The sequence below is a fragment of the Hyaena hyaena genome, unplaced genomic scaffold, assembly GCF_003009895.1.
Source record: "Hyaena hyaena isolate Hyena2069 unplaced genomic scaffold, ASM300989v1 scaffold_251, whole genome shotgun sequence".
NCBI classification, from domain to species: domain Eukaryota; kingdom Metazoa; phylum Chordata; class Mammalia; order Carnivora; family Hyaenidae; genus Hyaena; species Hyaena hyaena.
In genome coordinates, this window is record NW_024080883.1 from 612585 (window position 1) to 629583 (window position 16999).

The 16999-nt window shown below is 38.5% G+C and overlaps 1 protein-coding gene across 1 annotated transcript in view; it reads right to left on the reverse strand.

Annotated features, from left to right (window-relative positions):
- LOC120240273 (T-cell receptor-associated transmembrane adapter 1) overlaps positions 1 to 16999 on the reverse strand; it is a 37340-nt gene that overhangs the window by 10322 nt on the left and 10019 nt on the right. Inside the window, exons 2-3 of the mRNA XM_039244990.1 lie at positions 13955 to 14065; positions 5936 to 5972 (exon numbers count right to left, since the gene is read on the reverse strand). Coding sequence (XP_039100921.1) covers positions 5936 to 5972; positions 13955 to 14065 — 148 coding nt within the window. The remainder of the gene's footprint in view (positions 1 to 5935; positions 5973 to 13954; positions 14066 to 16999) is intronic.

The window sequence follows — 16999 nt, forward strand, 5'->3', positions numbered from 1 at the left end:
TAGCAGATACAACCTGCACATGATAAATCATGTCCAAAAAATGAATATCATTTCATTCCCTATGAATGAAAATAAGATGTGATTTATAATGCAGTGCCCTATGTCTATAGGCAGGTCTCAAATGATTAATCATCTCAAATAAGCTATTACAAGGGAACAGTTGCCTAACCAACAAATTAAAAAATATATTTTTACTTAGCAATGCCAAATAGCTCCAGCCTATTGCAAATATCTAATGAACTCTAAGCACAAATACTTGGCAGTGTTTTATGTAGAAGATCAATTGCTATTAAAAATAGATTAATAAAGCCATATCCTAGAGGCTAGTGCATTGCTCTGAATATGTCCAAAATGGTCCTCTGACCAATAAGCACATTTACTGGCACTACAAAATCTAAAACAATGTTAGTTATATCTTTTACTAGGGGCCAAATTTTCTACTTTAGCATATATTTCCTGTATTCCTTATTTTTAAAGTTTTAATTTCACCATTATTTTATTGTGAAGAAGTCCTTTTAGAAAAATTGTTGAATGCTTTATTATCTAAGTAGATTAAATATGTAAATTCCATCTTTAAAAAATCATTACTTCATATGAATGACTTTGGATATAAATTCTCTGAATTTCAATGTCCTTATTTATAAAACAAGTTTATTAAACTATTCAATCACTATTGTTCTTTTCAGCTCTGAAATTCTATGATATAAATGTGGGGTTCCAACATCCAAACAAAAATGAAAGCTATTTCTATAAAACAAAATATAGCTATTTTAAGGGGTCAGAAATTTATGAGGCTGTGAAAAGAGCAAGCTTAGGGGTCTATCAGGGGTTTTGGTAAGTGTTACCTTGATTTGCTGAGTAGGTATTTCTTCAAATTGTCAAGTATATCTGTTTAGGCACCATTAGTGTATAATGTTTTTTAAAGCCATAAGAGGAGATAAAAACGACTTTATGGAATGAGTATAGATAGAGAAGAGTTTCATGAGATTAGCCCTGAACACTCTGATGTCAAAGGTTCAGTAATCAGCAAAGGAGAAGGAGCCATGTAAGGAGGAAATTCAAAGATGGGTTGGGGGGGTGGGACCCAGAGCCTAGAGAAGTGTCTCAAACCTAGAGAAGTAGGGAGCATCGAGGTATCAAATGCTACAGATGGACTGCATACAATGACACTAAGATTTGGCCATGTGGATTTCACTGGTGACCTTGACAAGAGCTAAATTGGTGGATTACTGACTGCAGAATATTGAATAGAGTAGGTTCAAGAAAGAAGAGAAGAGGAGAAGCCAGCAAATACAGACAGAACATAGATGGAACTTCCATGTTTTGCTGTAAAGGGTACAGAGCAACAGAGATGTAGCTGTGGGAAATATATCAAGAAAGCTTTTCTTTTTTTCTTTCCTTTTTTTAAATGAATGAAACAATATTCTTTACATATTTAGGGGAATAATACAAAAAGAAGAAGCAATGATACAGGGAAAAAAAAAAGGAAAGTTGCCGAAGGTATGGTTCCTGAGTATATGCTTCCTGAATTTTTGCTTTCTTTGCCAGGGACTGTGCCATGGGTGTAGCTGTCTTGAACTTAGGGTGAGGACCAAGTATAGACCCCTGGTCCTGGGGAAGAATATAAATTTCAGCATTGGCCTTGTACAGTTAGACACTAAGAAGTGAATCCAGTGGTATTCCCTTTGCGGGGTATGGTCAGTAGATTCTCAGAGCAATGATATCTAATACTAAATTTCTATTCCCTTGCTCAGTGTTCCAATTTTCTTCTAATATATCTTTTTTTTGTAGCCTATTGAACAGAAGGTGCTTGAGGCACCTGGGTGGCTCAGTCGGTTGAACATCCAACTTCAGCTCAGGTCATGATCTCACAGTTCGTAGGTTCGAGCCCTGCATTGGGCTCTGTGCTGACAGCTTGTTCAGACCCTGGAGCCTGCTTCGGATTCTGTGTCTCCTTCTTTTTCTGCCCCTCCCCTGCTTGCCCTCTGTCTCTCTCAAAAAATAAAAAATAAAAAATAAATAAACACAAGGCGCTTATATTGCCAGTGCTTTGGAACACTTGAAAAGAAGGATCTTTCACCAAGGTTCTGGGGAAAGGACAATGGAAAGATCTGCCAGCATGAAGAATTCTGAAAATATGTGGAAATACACCTAGAGCAGTGACATAGAGCTGAGTGTGATAAAAGGACAATCAAGAATACGATTTTTGGTGGGGCGCCTGGGCGACTCAGTCAGTTGAGTGTCTGACATCGGCTCAGGTCATGATCTCATGACTTGTGAGTTTGAGCCCCAAGTCAGGCTCTGTGCTGACAGTCAAGAGCCTGCATCCTGCTTCAGATTCTGTGTCTCCCTCTCTTTCTCTGCCCCTCCCCATTCATGATCTGTCTCTCTGTCTCTCTCAAAAATAAATAAAAACATTTTAAAAATAAATAAAAAAAGAATAAGATTTTTGAAACCTATCTATACTTCTCAAGGATTCTTTTTCTAAGTTTATTTATTTGGAGAGAGAGACAGCGTAAGTAGAGGAGGGGCAGAGAGAGGAAGGGAGAGAATCCCAAGCAGGCTTCCTGCTGCCAGCTCAGAGCCCAACACAGGGCTCGAACTCATGAAACTGTGAGATCAGGACCTGAGCTGAAACCAAGAGTTGGATGCTTAACTGACTGAGCTACCTAGGTGCCCCTGAAGGATTCTTAAGAAGAAATTCTTAAGAAGTGACTGGACTTCCTGCAGTCATACAGGGTTAGAGCGTGGCTTACAGTTATTTGTACATTAAAACTAATAAACAGAAGGCTGGAAAACGTGGAGCCATTTTGGCTACAAGCACAGCAGTGATCATGGTGAGGGCCTCATCTGCCCGTCTACTTGGAAGTCTCAGATGTCTGGGAAGGCTACTCAGAATTTCTCTTGTCACAAGGAGCCTCCCTCTTGAGAACGGATGAGGACAGCTAAGACCAGAAGACTGGTCCAGGGTAGTAGGTTAGTGTATTTAGTAAAGAGGGGAAGTAAATAGAGCCTGCACAGCCCCAGAAATCCAAGAAATCATTTTAAGGTAGAAGAATGGCTGAGATGAGACCTGTTTTGCCATAAAGTCATGTCTCAATGCCACCCAGGAGCAGACCATGCACAAAGCTGCTGAGAATCTGTCCTAAGTTTTTCACAACAGACTCTGAAACTAAGGAGTCATGATGAATTTAAAGTAGTCACAAACGTGAACTGATTTCCAAAATTGGAGGGTAAATATACTGTAAATGAGCAGAAATTTTCTTAACCTTAATTTTCATCTGATAAAACAGTATCTTTTTTTTTTTTAAATCAACTCTGCTTTGTATGGAAACTATTACATTATAATCTGTATGTTTCAGATGATACAGCTGAAGTTCACCAATGCTCATTTTCCTAAGACTACAAGACTAGTAATTACAAGAGTTTGATTAAAACCCAGCATTGTCTAGATCTCAAATCCATAATATCCCCCACTGTATTATACTTCTAATGCAGATCAAAGGACCAAAATTGTGTAGAATTATGTTTTAAAGGAAAAATAAAGTGGCCCAGGGGTAAACGCCAGGATGTGTATATATGACTTTCTGTTAAATATAGATGCTACATTGTTCTTGAAGTGATCACATTTTTGACCTACTAGTGCAGGAAGGGCAGGGATTTGGGGAAGTAGGAAGACAAGATCAGAGAAGCATATTTCTTTCCCCTCTAGCATGGCTTCCCACCTAAACCACTGTCAAGGAGACGTGGAGAGAGGGTGCATTGTGGGGAGCCCTAGCCTCAAGTCATCTAAGAACTGAGGAGGCATTGCTAATCTTATTTCTACCTAAGAAAGATAGCCTTTATTTCCCCTTGCTGTTTTAATGCTGAAGTTTTGATGGCTGGAGATAATTTCACATTCATTTTTTTTTTTTTCTGGATCCTCTGTACCCTTCCTGCAGAGGTGATTTTGGCCCCCAGACTACATAATCAGAAATAGACAAGCTGTGAAGTACTCTACATAAACTTGTGAATTAACATGCCAGCCACTTTTCATAGATAAAATCTGCATCACATATTCAAATTATGTCTAAATTGAGACTTGTTACAATAGATAACAGGTTATTAAATCCATGAGGGAAAGATCTACATCTTTGCATCTCTTGTCTACCACAATTCCTATTTGTTGAATTAATATCCATTGAATGTACAAATGAGCAAATGTTATAAAAGAACCAGCCTCTTTTTCACATTTACCCTATTGCCTGCTTACTTTGAGATGGGTATTTTACCAATTTTCCTTCAGACTCTCAGCATCCTAATCCAGTCTTTCGCAGAATGATCAAATCACTAGATATTCTATCACATTGCATCTTAATTGCCTCTCAAATGACAATTATCATATAAATCATCCAAGGGATTACATGGTTATATAGGATTTTCTTTGTCATGTTGTTTATTGTAACCAAATCAGCAAGTCACTCTTGATATGAGATAACTAATTGAAAATTATCACATGTTATAGAATATAATATTAAACTGTAAAAATAAAATTTTCTTCGTTGTGTGAATCTACCTGCAGCCTAGATCCTGGATCTGCCAGAGATATTTCCACATGGACAAAAATTTTTTAAAGGTCTTTTAGAGGCTAACAAAAAGCTTATAATCTTATCCTACCCAGTGAGAAAGCTCTGTGTTTGTGAAAGACCTTTTTGCCTTTCAGTCTACCATTTCAGAAAGGTCTTGAAGAGTCCTCTAGGAAATTCTCTATATTTAGATGTTTTTTTTTTATCCTAGAGGAGAAATTTCCAGTCCAATAACATATTTGGGCCAGAATATACTGTGCAAGAAAATGAAAATTCTTTACTATGATTTATACCGTAACCCTTTTTTTATAAAGAAAAATCATACAAATTCCCTGCAAATAATTCAACAGATATTAAAGAGAATAAGTTATATCTATAACCATATGTTATCTTAGGGTTGATTTATCACAGTTCCCTATTGATTGTATTGACCGACATCACAGCTCCCTATTAATTGACATTACTTTTAAAAAGAGAACACCATATGGGGCGCCCGGGTGGCTTAGTCGGTTAAGCGTCCGGCTTTCACTCAGGTCATGATCTCGCGGTTCGTGGGTTCGAGCCCCGCGTCGGGCTCGGTGCTGACTGCCAGCTCAGAGCCTGGAGCCTCTTTCAGAGTCTGTGACTCCCTCTCTCTCTGACCCTCCCCTGCTCATGCTGTCTCTCTCTCTCTCTCTCCTAGAAATAAATAAAAAACATTAAAAAAAATTTAAAAAATTTAAAAAGAGAACACCATAAAGCATCCTTATGCGTGTATGTGCATATGTATATCTTTTAAAAAATTTTTTTAACGTATATTCATTTTTGAAAGACAGAGCACGAGAGGGGGAGGGGCAGGCAGAGGAGGAGACACAGACTCCAAAGCAGGCTCCAGGCTCTGAGCTGTCAGCACAGAGCCCGATGTAGGGCTCAAACTCATGGACCGTGAGATCATGACCAGAGACAAAGTCGGACACTTAACCGACTGAGCCACCCAGGTGTCCCTGTATATCTTAAATTTTATTAGGTATTGCTAGATTTCTTTTCCACCCTGGTTTCTTAAGGGCCACTCAATTTTATATGTAATCAGACTGAATTCTTACAATCTGATTTGAATCAATCCTTTTGAAATTGACAAGAATTCCGTAGATACCAGGTTAGAGTCTCATTTCATCCCTTAACCAGCACCCTTATTGACTCAGGATAAGTAACTAGGGAAAATAATAACAGTATACCTCTTGATCTTCAGATAGGAGCAAAACTAATTAAAACTCACTTTTCATTTTATTTTTACCCAAATGTGACAACCCCAGGCCCAAACTGTAAGCAATATAGCATTTATTACTTCTTATTAGTTAGGAATCATACTACATAACTTATTTTCTACATACCTGGGAATGTAGTCTTCAGTGTGTCTGTACATTTTACCTGAAAGATATTAAAAATAGACAAGTTAAAGGAATTTTGACATACATTAGTTAAATCTTCTAGAGACTATTGTGAGAGGAGCTTAGCCTCATTGTCCTGAGTCTCAGCTAATATCTTAAATCAAGACACTTGGCCACCACCACCAGACGTAATGATCTTCTCTGATTTGGGCCAATCTTCTCTCTTGGAAATTTGAGATGGAAACACAACACAGGTTGGAAGTGATATAGAGCCTGCACGTGTGGCCATTTTATGCAGGGGAAACACCAAGTGATGAACATGGAGATCTCTACCCCTGCCTTTATGGTGGGCCAGTCCATGGTAGGTGGGGCGCACTGTCTCTTCTGCCTTCACATTCCATGAAACAGCTCTCCCTCCTGACAGATTCCCTCTCTGACCTTGGTGATCTGAATAAGCTTTTCTCCCCTACGAAAAGCAAGCAAACAAACAAACAAAACACAAAACAAATCCTAGGAAGCTTCTTTATTTATCTATTTTTGAAGTGTCTGCTAACAGTTCTTGTCATGTGAACAAGAACATAAAAATCATGTTCAGGAAGTTGCTCTGGTTGTAATTCTATCTCATGCACATGGGGCAAACTCAAGTAAGGATAGATGAGGATTCTAAGGAGAAGAGAACTGTAAAAAGTTGGGCTCACAGTCTAAAAGTAATCAAAACTGTAAAGTGGTTTTTAAAAGAAACAGTATACTGGTCTGCAGTGATAACACTGACCAGAGATCTGAGGTAGGCTCACAAAAACCATGAAAAAGTTACGTGCCTAGTTTCCAAAAGGAACCCACTGTTGGACCTTGAAGATGGTGGCTCAAAGGCAAATGAAAGGCAGTATTCTCACTTCCAGTTAAATATATATGTTCAAACTTGAAAAATATAGTTTTAAAAAATTTTTAGTGAGAAGCAATAGATTCATAATGCATTGTTGAGAGACATTAAGGGAAAATTAGAACACGGTTTTAATAATTAAGATTAAATTTATGAAGAAGTCTGTATTTTCTGTTCATCAGTAAATTTTCTTAGACTGGATATAGTTGAATTGAATGATATACCAAATACTGTGATATTTGTTATATTTTGACTGTTATTCAACCTGGCACTAAATAGCAAAATCTTGCAAAAGCTATTTCTATAAAAATGAAGCCCATCATTATCTGAGTCTCTGGCAATCACACAGAGAAATTAGTAGCCAAAGAGTGATCTTTCAGTTTTAACATATAAAAAACACCGTGCTCGTAGGGAACTGGTAAAAATATTTTCAAATGACTGAGGAAGTCACCGAACAACTAGATTATTTTTAGTTAGATTTATGTGTGACAAAGTTGAGTTATTCTCCAGAGAGGTCATTAGCTGTTAGAGAAACATTATTGGAACAAATTATTAAAGTCATCACGTTGGATGAAATGGACCTGTCATGTGTCAGTGCATTTGGAAGAATTCTGTGAAGGACCAAATGCCGGAAGTTTTGCAGAGCATGTAGACCTAGAACCTATGGGACCAAAAATGATTAATGATCCACTTGGGATGTATCTGAAAGACTCCTAGCCCACAGGCAATGCCCTACCATGACCTGCATATAAAAGATGCAGCTATTTAGACTACTTTCAGATTAGTCTTGTGAATATGAACACAGATAGATGTCGAGAGAAGGCTAAAGAAGTCTACTATTGCACGGAGCCACAGGTTAATGGAAACACAAGATTGGAAAGCTTCAGAAACAAAAATAATAACAATAAACATAAGAAAAATCAAGAACATTGAAAACTGGAAAATATGAAGTATGTGTTGAGTTCTTTTTAAATGACAGAAATGTTTATACTCATGTCATTAACTATTATTCATATTTGCCTGGAATTAAAAATGCACATACAAGAGTTTAGTCAAATGGTAGCCTAATGTAACACAGAAAAAATTCAAGGTGAGAAATCAGAAGACTGAATTTGGGTAGCAGCTCTTCAATGCATTTGCCATGAACCAACATGCAAATCACTTTAAAACTTGATTCTCAGGGTGCCTGGTGGCTCAGTCGGTTGAACATCCAACTCTTGATTTCATCTCAGGCCATGATCTCACAGTTCATGAGTTCAAGCCCTGTGTTGGGCTCTGTGCTGTGTTAGTTAGCACAGATCCTGTTTGGAATTCTCTCTCTTTCTCTCTCTCTATCCCTACCCTACTCATGCTCTGTCAATCTCTCTCTCAAAATAAATAAACTTAAAAAAAAACCTCCACTTAAAAAACAAAAAACAAAAAATTCTGATTCTCTCTATTTGTAAAGTAGAAATAATAATGCCAACAGCATGTAAGTAGATGTAGAAGATAAATGAAGAAATTTTCGTTAAAAACAGTTTAGAAAATGACAGTTGATTTTCTATATTATACATTCTAAATCCAATCAGGTAATAAGTCACAACTGTGCTGATTTGAATTGAGTCTCTTCATTAAATGGATTAGTGGAAAACAAGTTGGTGTAATTAAAAAGCTATTGTAAGGTGAAAGATTCACAAGTAAATCTTGATTTGCAGTGAAATGACCGAATCTCACTTCTGGCAAGAGGATTGTCATCAAGTGAGTGTTAAATTGAAAGAAAAAATAAAAAATAATGAATTTGAAAGCTAAAATAAAGAGTGACATTACTTAAACAGAACGAGAAAAAATAGGCATGGGGTCAAAGGTTACCCTACACAGACTAATATTTTTAAAATGTTTTTATTTTTATTTTTTTATTTTTGCAAGAGAGAGAGAGACAGACAGACAGACAGACCGACCGACCAGGGGAGGGACAGAGAGAGAGGGACAGAGGATCCAAGCTGACAGCAGAGAGCCCAGCATGGGGCTCAAACTCATGAACCCTGAGGTCATGACCTGAGCTGAAGTCAGATGCTTAACTGACTAAGCCACCCAGGAACTCCCAGACTAATATTTTTAAAAGATAATGTGGATTTTCCAATTGGAGATACTTGGAATATGAATGTTGGTACTTGGAAAGTATACTAATGTAATGTGTCAAAGGATAGCTCTATGGAAAGATGTTGTTGGATGCATTATCAGTAGAGAAAAGCAAAACTAGTTTTGAACCAAAAAGATTTGTGGGAAAAAGAAAATAGAAGCCACTGTATGAAGGATACAATATAATCATGTGATACTTACTTGGAATGAAAGGAAATTGAAACAATGTGGAGAAAAAATTGAGTAGTGGGCAAAGGACAGGATACATCAAAACCAATCATACAGAAGAAGCATCTTGAAAGGGTCCTTAAAAAGTTCAACACTACCTTCTCCACTCCTCTCAGATTAGAATTTAAATGTGTAATCTGGAGCTGGAGATCTGTACTAGAGTGCTTTTAGTTTTACAGCCCTTAGCTATAAGAAGTGTGATAGTATATGATTTCTATAAATAAGAAGGTGGTAATCAGAAGTTTAGAGGTTGGAGCTAGGGAGAAAGGTCAGCAAGCTCAGGCTCCTGAAAAGAGTCTTCTCTGGCATGAGGCTTTTAAGTTTATTTAAAAATAGGGGCACTTGGACGGCTCAGTCAGTTAAGTGACTGATTCTTGATTGTGGCTCAGCTCATGGTCTCATAGTTCATGAGTTTGAGCCCTACATCTGGCTCTGTGCTGACAGTGAGGAGCCTGCTTGGGATTTTCTCTCTATCTCTCTCTGACCCTCCCTGCCTCTCTCTCTCAAAATAAACTTTTAAAAATTTTTAAACAAAAATAATGGCATGATTTAAAAGCTGCTAATCATCTCAGTGATATTTAGTAAAATAGAAAGCAGTTTTTATGTTGCTATGAAGCAGTTAAATTTGCAAGATTCTGTGTGAGAAGAACGGGGTAAGTTTTCATAATCCTCTCTGTGATTCAGATACAGACAACTTGCGGTCAGGTTCATGGTTGAGAGGATGTAAGCAAACATTTGCTTTTATGTTTTCCCCTTTATAGTGTTTACTCTTCCATATGCAATACATAACAAGAGAAAACAGCACATGGCTTCAACTCCATAATAACATTTTTTGATACATTCTTCATGTGAAAATGTGAAAAATGTGCCATAATTTTGAAGCGTCTAGGAAATATACTGATGGGACTTAGATGTATGAGCAAACCATGAACTTATTTATCCTTCTTCTCAAAACAGAGAAGAAAGGTTGGATAAAGAATATTTTTTGGTTTTAAAGGAGGACAAAGCTAATACATTCCTAGCAGAAAAAGAAATAAATATAATCCTACCGAAGAACAAAGAATCACATAAAGCATAAGGTTTATTTTGGGGGGAAGGGATAACTCCATTACAAAGCTTCTACTGAGCACTGCTACAAAAAACATCAAGGAGAGGCTTATCATGTCTACCTGATTGAATGTGTAGATACCGTCTTGTTGCTGGGATGGAGATTTTCTTTTGTAAGCTATTTAATACACCAGCAAAACTTATTCATTGACTCTTCGCCTTACGAGGAGTCATGTCTTGCAAGTTCCTTAGCCACAAAGAATAGCACAAAGATGCAAAAATGAAAAGTTCCATGGGGACACGGATACAGGGGCACTGTGTCCGCAGACCAAGTGGCAGAAGAGCTGGCTAACATAGCTGAGTCTCCTCTGGTCTGTCCCGCTAGGAGAAACAAAGCCGGAGGAGTCTTTAGCAGGACTGGAAGGAAGTCAGTTTGCTGAACGAATCCCAGAGTCTCCTGGAACCACTGTGTGGGCAAGACCACCCTGTTTGCCCATGAGGACTAGCAACTGCATCGGTAGTGGCAGTTACTACCAGCGCCTGACAAAGAGGTCAGGAGAAGCTGGGGTGGTGGAGAGAGGGCTGCAGACAGCAAAAGGGAGGTGGGAAGCGAACAGAAGGCACTCGGGCGTCATTGAGCACTGCTGCAAAGCTAATCTGAGGCTTGGATGCTAATACAATGCAAGACCCAGGGTTATATGCTTACCTAGAAGGGCACATTTTGCTCAAATAAAGTAATTTGCAATACGCTAACAGCTAGAACTGATTCCATGAAAGCCTATGGGAAAAGCTCGGAAAGGATCCTGCGTGTGACTTAAGTGGGCCTGCTAAAACTCGGGTTATTGCATGATCTATTGTGTTAGATAATATAGAGGTGGGGCAGGAAGTGACACAGGAGCTGGAGAGGACCTAGGAATATAGAGATGGTGGGAGCAGCGAGAAGCCAGAGGAATGAACATTCGCTGAAATAACCAACACTAGAATTAAACGGGATAACACACAGTCATAGCAAGCCTTTAACAAATACCTGTGGAAGGAGGGAAGGAAGCACCCGGGCAACCAGTAGTGGTGATGTGGGCTATACGCCATGCAGGGCTGACCTCCTCAGTCCCAAGCACTGAGCTGAGTGATCTGTCTAATTCTGACAAGAGACCTATGGGCTAGATGGTGTTCTCCACATTTGTAGACAAGGACCCTGAAACTACGAGAAGTTATGTTTCTTGTACAAGAGATCTCCCAGGTAAATACTGAAAGCAGGGTTTTAACTCATGACAGATGGATTTCAATAGCCACGATGCTAAAAACAAATTGAGAGAACTGAAATTGATTTTTAAAAATATAATAATACGTGTAATTTACTGTTTTCTGTTTTTAAAAAGCTGTTATTTCCCACCATACTGCTTGTAGACAAAGTAATTTACGGCATGCCTGAGGTGGTCAGGGTTTGTATGATTGAAAATAAGATAAATCTGTTTTGGTTTTTTTTTAAAGGAAAAACCTTTCCTCTCCTCTCCTCCCCTCCCCTCTCCTTTCCTCCCCTCCCATCTCCTTTCCTCCCCTCCCCTCCCCTCCCTTCCCCTCCCCTCTCCTCTCCTCCCCTCCCCTCTCCTTTCCTCCCCTCCCATCTCCTTTCCTCCCCTCCCCTCCCCTCCCTTCCCCTCCCCTCTCCTCTCCTCCCCTCCCCTCTCCTCTTCTTCCCTCCACCCCCTCCTCCCCTCCCCACCCCTTCCCTCCCCTCTCCTTTCCTTTCCAAAATGGTAGTCTCCAGTCTTTCAGCAGTGTCAGCTAACCATTATAAGAAAACAGCTCTCAAAAGGAGTTCATATGATGGTAAATGGTATGAACATGGATAAGTAGATTCCAATGGACAAATTACCAAAACTGAGAACTGAAAAGCCCACTTGTTCCCTGGCCCCACACAGATCTCTGAACGATCATCACTGGAATCAGTGGAAGAGTGAAGTACTAGTTCACCATGTACTTGTACTTCCCCTGGCTTCCACCTGCAATTATTTCACCTCTATAGCTCTAAGTTCACCTTTTCTAACTCAAATGACAGTATTATCTGCATTCATAAAATATTTTACTGAGGAAATTAAAATACAGTCATGTTAGCTGTTGTAAAAAGAAGAGTACTACTCTTAGCTTCATTTTTTTCTATGAAGAAAGCTTTGTTCGAAAATGTTGGATGATGGGTCATTCATGCATCTGACTTATAAAATGTGTTTGAAAAAATATTTGATTAAAAAATTAATTGCCGAAATCATTGCTTGTGAAAAAGCATTGCCTGCCTGGAGCTTCAGGCATAGAAATACTATAATAGAGATCCTAAAAGAGTGTTGGATTTCTGGCCAAGGACATTTGGTGAACAGTGTAAAAGCAGAATGTACTAGTGGAAACCATGTTGGACAGAGAATTAGACGGACTGCGCCCTTATCCTTGGCTTTGCTATTGAGTAGACATGTGACCTCAGCTATGCCACTTCACTTCCTAGTGCTTCTTATCTTTTTTTGAGAGGCATGACAATAATGCTTTCTTCTTTATATTTTACATTTGTGTTAGCAACACTGAGGAAGACACTCCTAAGAGGATCAAGGACTCTCCCCAGAGTCTAACCATGGCTCTAAATTAGTTTCCTGCAGTTTTTCTGGGTCACATGTGTCTAATGTGATTTTATCAACTTTATATCTTTTCATCTGTTAAAAGGCATTGACAGTTTCTTTTCTATTCATTATTTTCACAGAAATATCCTGCTGCCCATAGAATTTTGGCTCTAGTATATTAAGACCTTTCTCAGAAATAGGTGACCTTTCATAACCATCCATCCATCCATCCATCCATCCATCCACCCACCCACCCAACACACACGTTGAATGCCAATAGTGTGCAAAGATTGTGCCAGTTGCTGTACACTACAGTATTTCAGTCATGCCCATGAGGATGAAAGCCACATGGTTAAAACTGCTGACCCACTTGTTGAAAAGAAATGCTGACCCTGGGAGTGTTAGATAATATCTGTGGGTCAGCCTGTTGCTTTTCTAGTTCTCTTCTGATCCCAATACAGTTCTCTTTCCTTTTTTTTTTTTTTAATGTTTTATTTATTTCTAGGAGAGAGAGAGAGAGACAGCGTGAGCAGGGGAGGGTCAGAGAGAGAGGGAGTCACAGACTGAAACAGGCTCCTGGCTCTGAGCTGGCAGTCAGCACAGAGCCCGACGCGGGGCTTGAACCCACGAACTGCGAGATCATGACCTGAGAGAAAGTCGGACGCTTAACCGACTAAGCCACCCAGGTGCCCCTGATCCCAATACAGTTCTAATGCCCATGACAGGCTCTGACTTAATGCTGACGGGTTTGAGTAGGCATGAGCGGAAGCTTGAAGATTTAGTCTTCACTCTTCCCATCATGTATCAGTGAGAATCTTTATGGCTACTACAGAATAAACTACAATTTCTCAACTACTGTTGAATTGGAGGAGGAAAACTACATTTTACCAGGACAATTCCTCCCTACTCTATATTGTAGGGCAGATAAAGCTGAGATTGGGAGTCTGTTCATATTCTAATATGATTGTATTTTTAAAGTAAGAGAAATTTTAGGGTGGAAAAAAGTACCAAATAGATTTTCTACAGATAAAGATATCCTATTGCATGTCATTTGATAAAATTGTCTTCTTCTTCTTCTCTAGAGTTTCCAGTGACTCTGTCTCCCTTCATGCTGGTACTATCCAGCTATTTCTCAAAATGTCTTACCTTGTCGCTGCTTTTCCACATAGTGGGAAATATTGAAGATCAGTGATACCATCAGAGCTAATCCCAAAAAGGCTAGAATTACCCAGACATAATATTGGCATTCAGAGTTTCCTGGAAAACAAACAAACAAATTTATAATATATTAGCTGCTTACCAATTTGTTTTGAATTGGGTAGACCCACAATTAAAACCATAGTATTTTTTCATAATGAACAGATCCTCTGCCAAGAAATTAATTACCATTGACCAAGACTTCTTACAGATTTCAAATGGGTATGGGTGATTAGTCCCTGCATTCAGCATGAACAAAAGGAAGCAAGTTTCCCACATTCTTTGTGTTGATGAAATGAAACATTATTAGTTTTGTTGCTAAAATTTGGCAACTGATGACTTATTATAAAAACTTTGGTTCAAAATCAAGAACATCCAAACTCAATCCAAATTGAATTGTAATTGTTTTCTTTGAGTACTTGTTGGCATTGTAGTGGATGTTGAACTGTCCTCAGTGGTCCTGTGTATTTGAATATATCTTTCATTTCCTTCCTTCCTTCCTTCCTTCCTTCCTTCCTTCCTTCCTTCCTTCCTTCCTTCCTTCCTTCCTTTAAAAAAACACTAAGGTTTGGAAGGGCCTTATTTATTCATCATGAATATAATCCCATAAATATTCATGAGAATTCTACAACACAGTAATCATTAACTACTTAAATTATACTAGTAATTCTAGATATTGAATGATACTGCCTATATTCCTAGAATTGTTTATTTAATTTGTTTAACTGTTTATGAAAAAAAGTGCATAGTAAGTGTAAACTTTAAAAATTCTAGCAATAGCAAAATATAGAATAACATGTAAGGTTCTCCACTAGAGCATAAATGGGTCACTAATATTATAGTAATTAGCCTTTAGAAAAACCAGTATGTCTGGGGGATTTTTACTACGTTACTAGGTTATCTGTAATGGCTGCATGGAATAACACAGTGTTGTTATAATGTAATGTATCTGCCCATTTCTCTAAGATGGATATTTTGATTTTTTAAAATGTCTTTCTCTTAGAAACAATAATACAACAAACTTCATTGGACAGGCATTTTGTGCATTTGTGGGCTCATCTGTAGAAAGAGGCTCCTGGGAGACAAACTATGAGACTCTTGAATGCTGAGAACAAATTGAGGGCTGGGGGGGTGGGAGAGGGGGGGGGGGGGGGGATGGGCATGGAGGAGGACACTTGTGGGGATGAACACTGAGTGTTATGTGGAAACTAATTTGACAATAAACTATTTGTAAAAAAAAAAAATAAAAATAAATAAAAATAGAAAAAAATAAAAAAAAATTTTAATGACCAAAAAAAAAAAAGAAAGAGGCTCCTGGGAATACAATTGCTGGATCAAAGGGAATTTTAAAGGCATACTTTCAAAGAGAGATTGTTCCCCACTTCCCACTGATAATAGTCCTTTTCAGGTGGTTAATGTAACTAGAATTGTGAAGAATAGGGCCAGCAAGCTATCTTACTTCCCAGATGGGTCCTTCTTTGCTATCACAACATAGAGGTATTAATTTCTGCTTTCTGTTATCAAATTAATGGTTAACTACATGAATTCTGTTACTAAAGACTTCTTTTCTTCTAGTAAAGAAGTCCAAGTGCAGTTCTAGGTTTTTCCACATTTTAAGGTAATTTGAGGGCACACATGACATTTTTTATCAAGATAGCTCACAGTTATCATTTCAGGTTATTCAGTCTGTCAAGTACATTCTAATCACTCACCCTCTACAGTCATTGTATTTGGTGACAAACAAATGAACTTTATTTGGACACAGAGTACACAGAGGCAAGACATATATATCATCCATGTTCAATATTAAAGACCATTAGTGAACTCAGAGAAGCAAAAAAAGAAGGCTAAGCATCAACCATAACCCTATTATCAAGAGACAATCACTGTGAACACCTTGGTTCATATACTTCCAATTATTTTCTCTGTATAGAAATGATTATGCACAGAGGCATAAGATTCAATTATACTGAATATACTGTTATCTCCTTTCACTCCAATAATTTATAGTGTGTTTCCTTTCCTATAGATAAAAAAATGCTCTCATTCTTTTAGCGGCCCTATATTCCTCTGAATGAATTTTCTATAATTTGTTTAAACAATCCCTTATCATTAGACATGTAAGTTGCTTGTGATTTTTAGTTATATAAGCAATGTTGTGATGAGTATCTGTAGCTAACATTAAATACCTAATCTTAATTTTTTTATTTAAGGGAAAAATTCTTTTTTTAAAGATTATTTCTGAGAAAGAGACAGGGAGAATGAGTGGGGGAGGGGCAGATAGAGAGGGCGAGAGAAAGAAAGAGAGAATGTCAAGCAGGCTCTGTGATATCAGCATGGAGCCTGATGTAGGGCTCAAACTCACAAACCATGAGATCATGACCTGAGTCAAAACCAAAAGTCAGATGCTCAACTGACTAAGCCACCCAGGTACCCCATTGATGGCCTCTTTTTTAAAACACAATATTAAGGGGTGCCTGGGTGGCTCAGTCAGTTAAGCATCTTTCTTGGGCTCAGGTCATGATCTTGTGGTTTGTGAGTTTGAGCCCCGTCGGACACTTCACTGACAGCTCAGAGCCTGGAGGCTGCTTCAGATTCTGTATCTCCCTCTCTCTGTGCCTCCCCTGCTTGTGCTCTATGTCTCTCTCTCAAAAATAAATAAATATTAAAACAAAATTTTTAAGGGGTGCCTGCATGGCTCAGTCAATTAAGCAGCCAACTTGGGCTCAGGTCATGATTTCACAATTCATGAGTTTGAGTCCTATGTTGGGCTCTGTACTGATAGTATGGAGCCTGGAGATAGCTTCAGATTCTCTGCCTCCTTCTCTCTCTGACCCCCCACCCCCCGCCCCCTGCTGCACTCTGTCTCTCTTTCTTTCAAAAAGAAATAAACACACAATATTAAGAAGTCTCTTCTCAGTCTGATCTGGCCTCCAATCCTATTAGTTCAATTGGCCCTGACTTTTATGTTTATGGCTCTTTTGGTTCATCCAC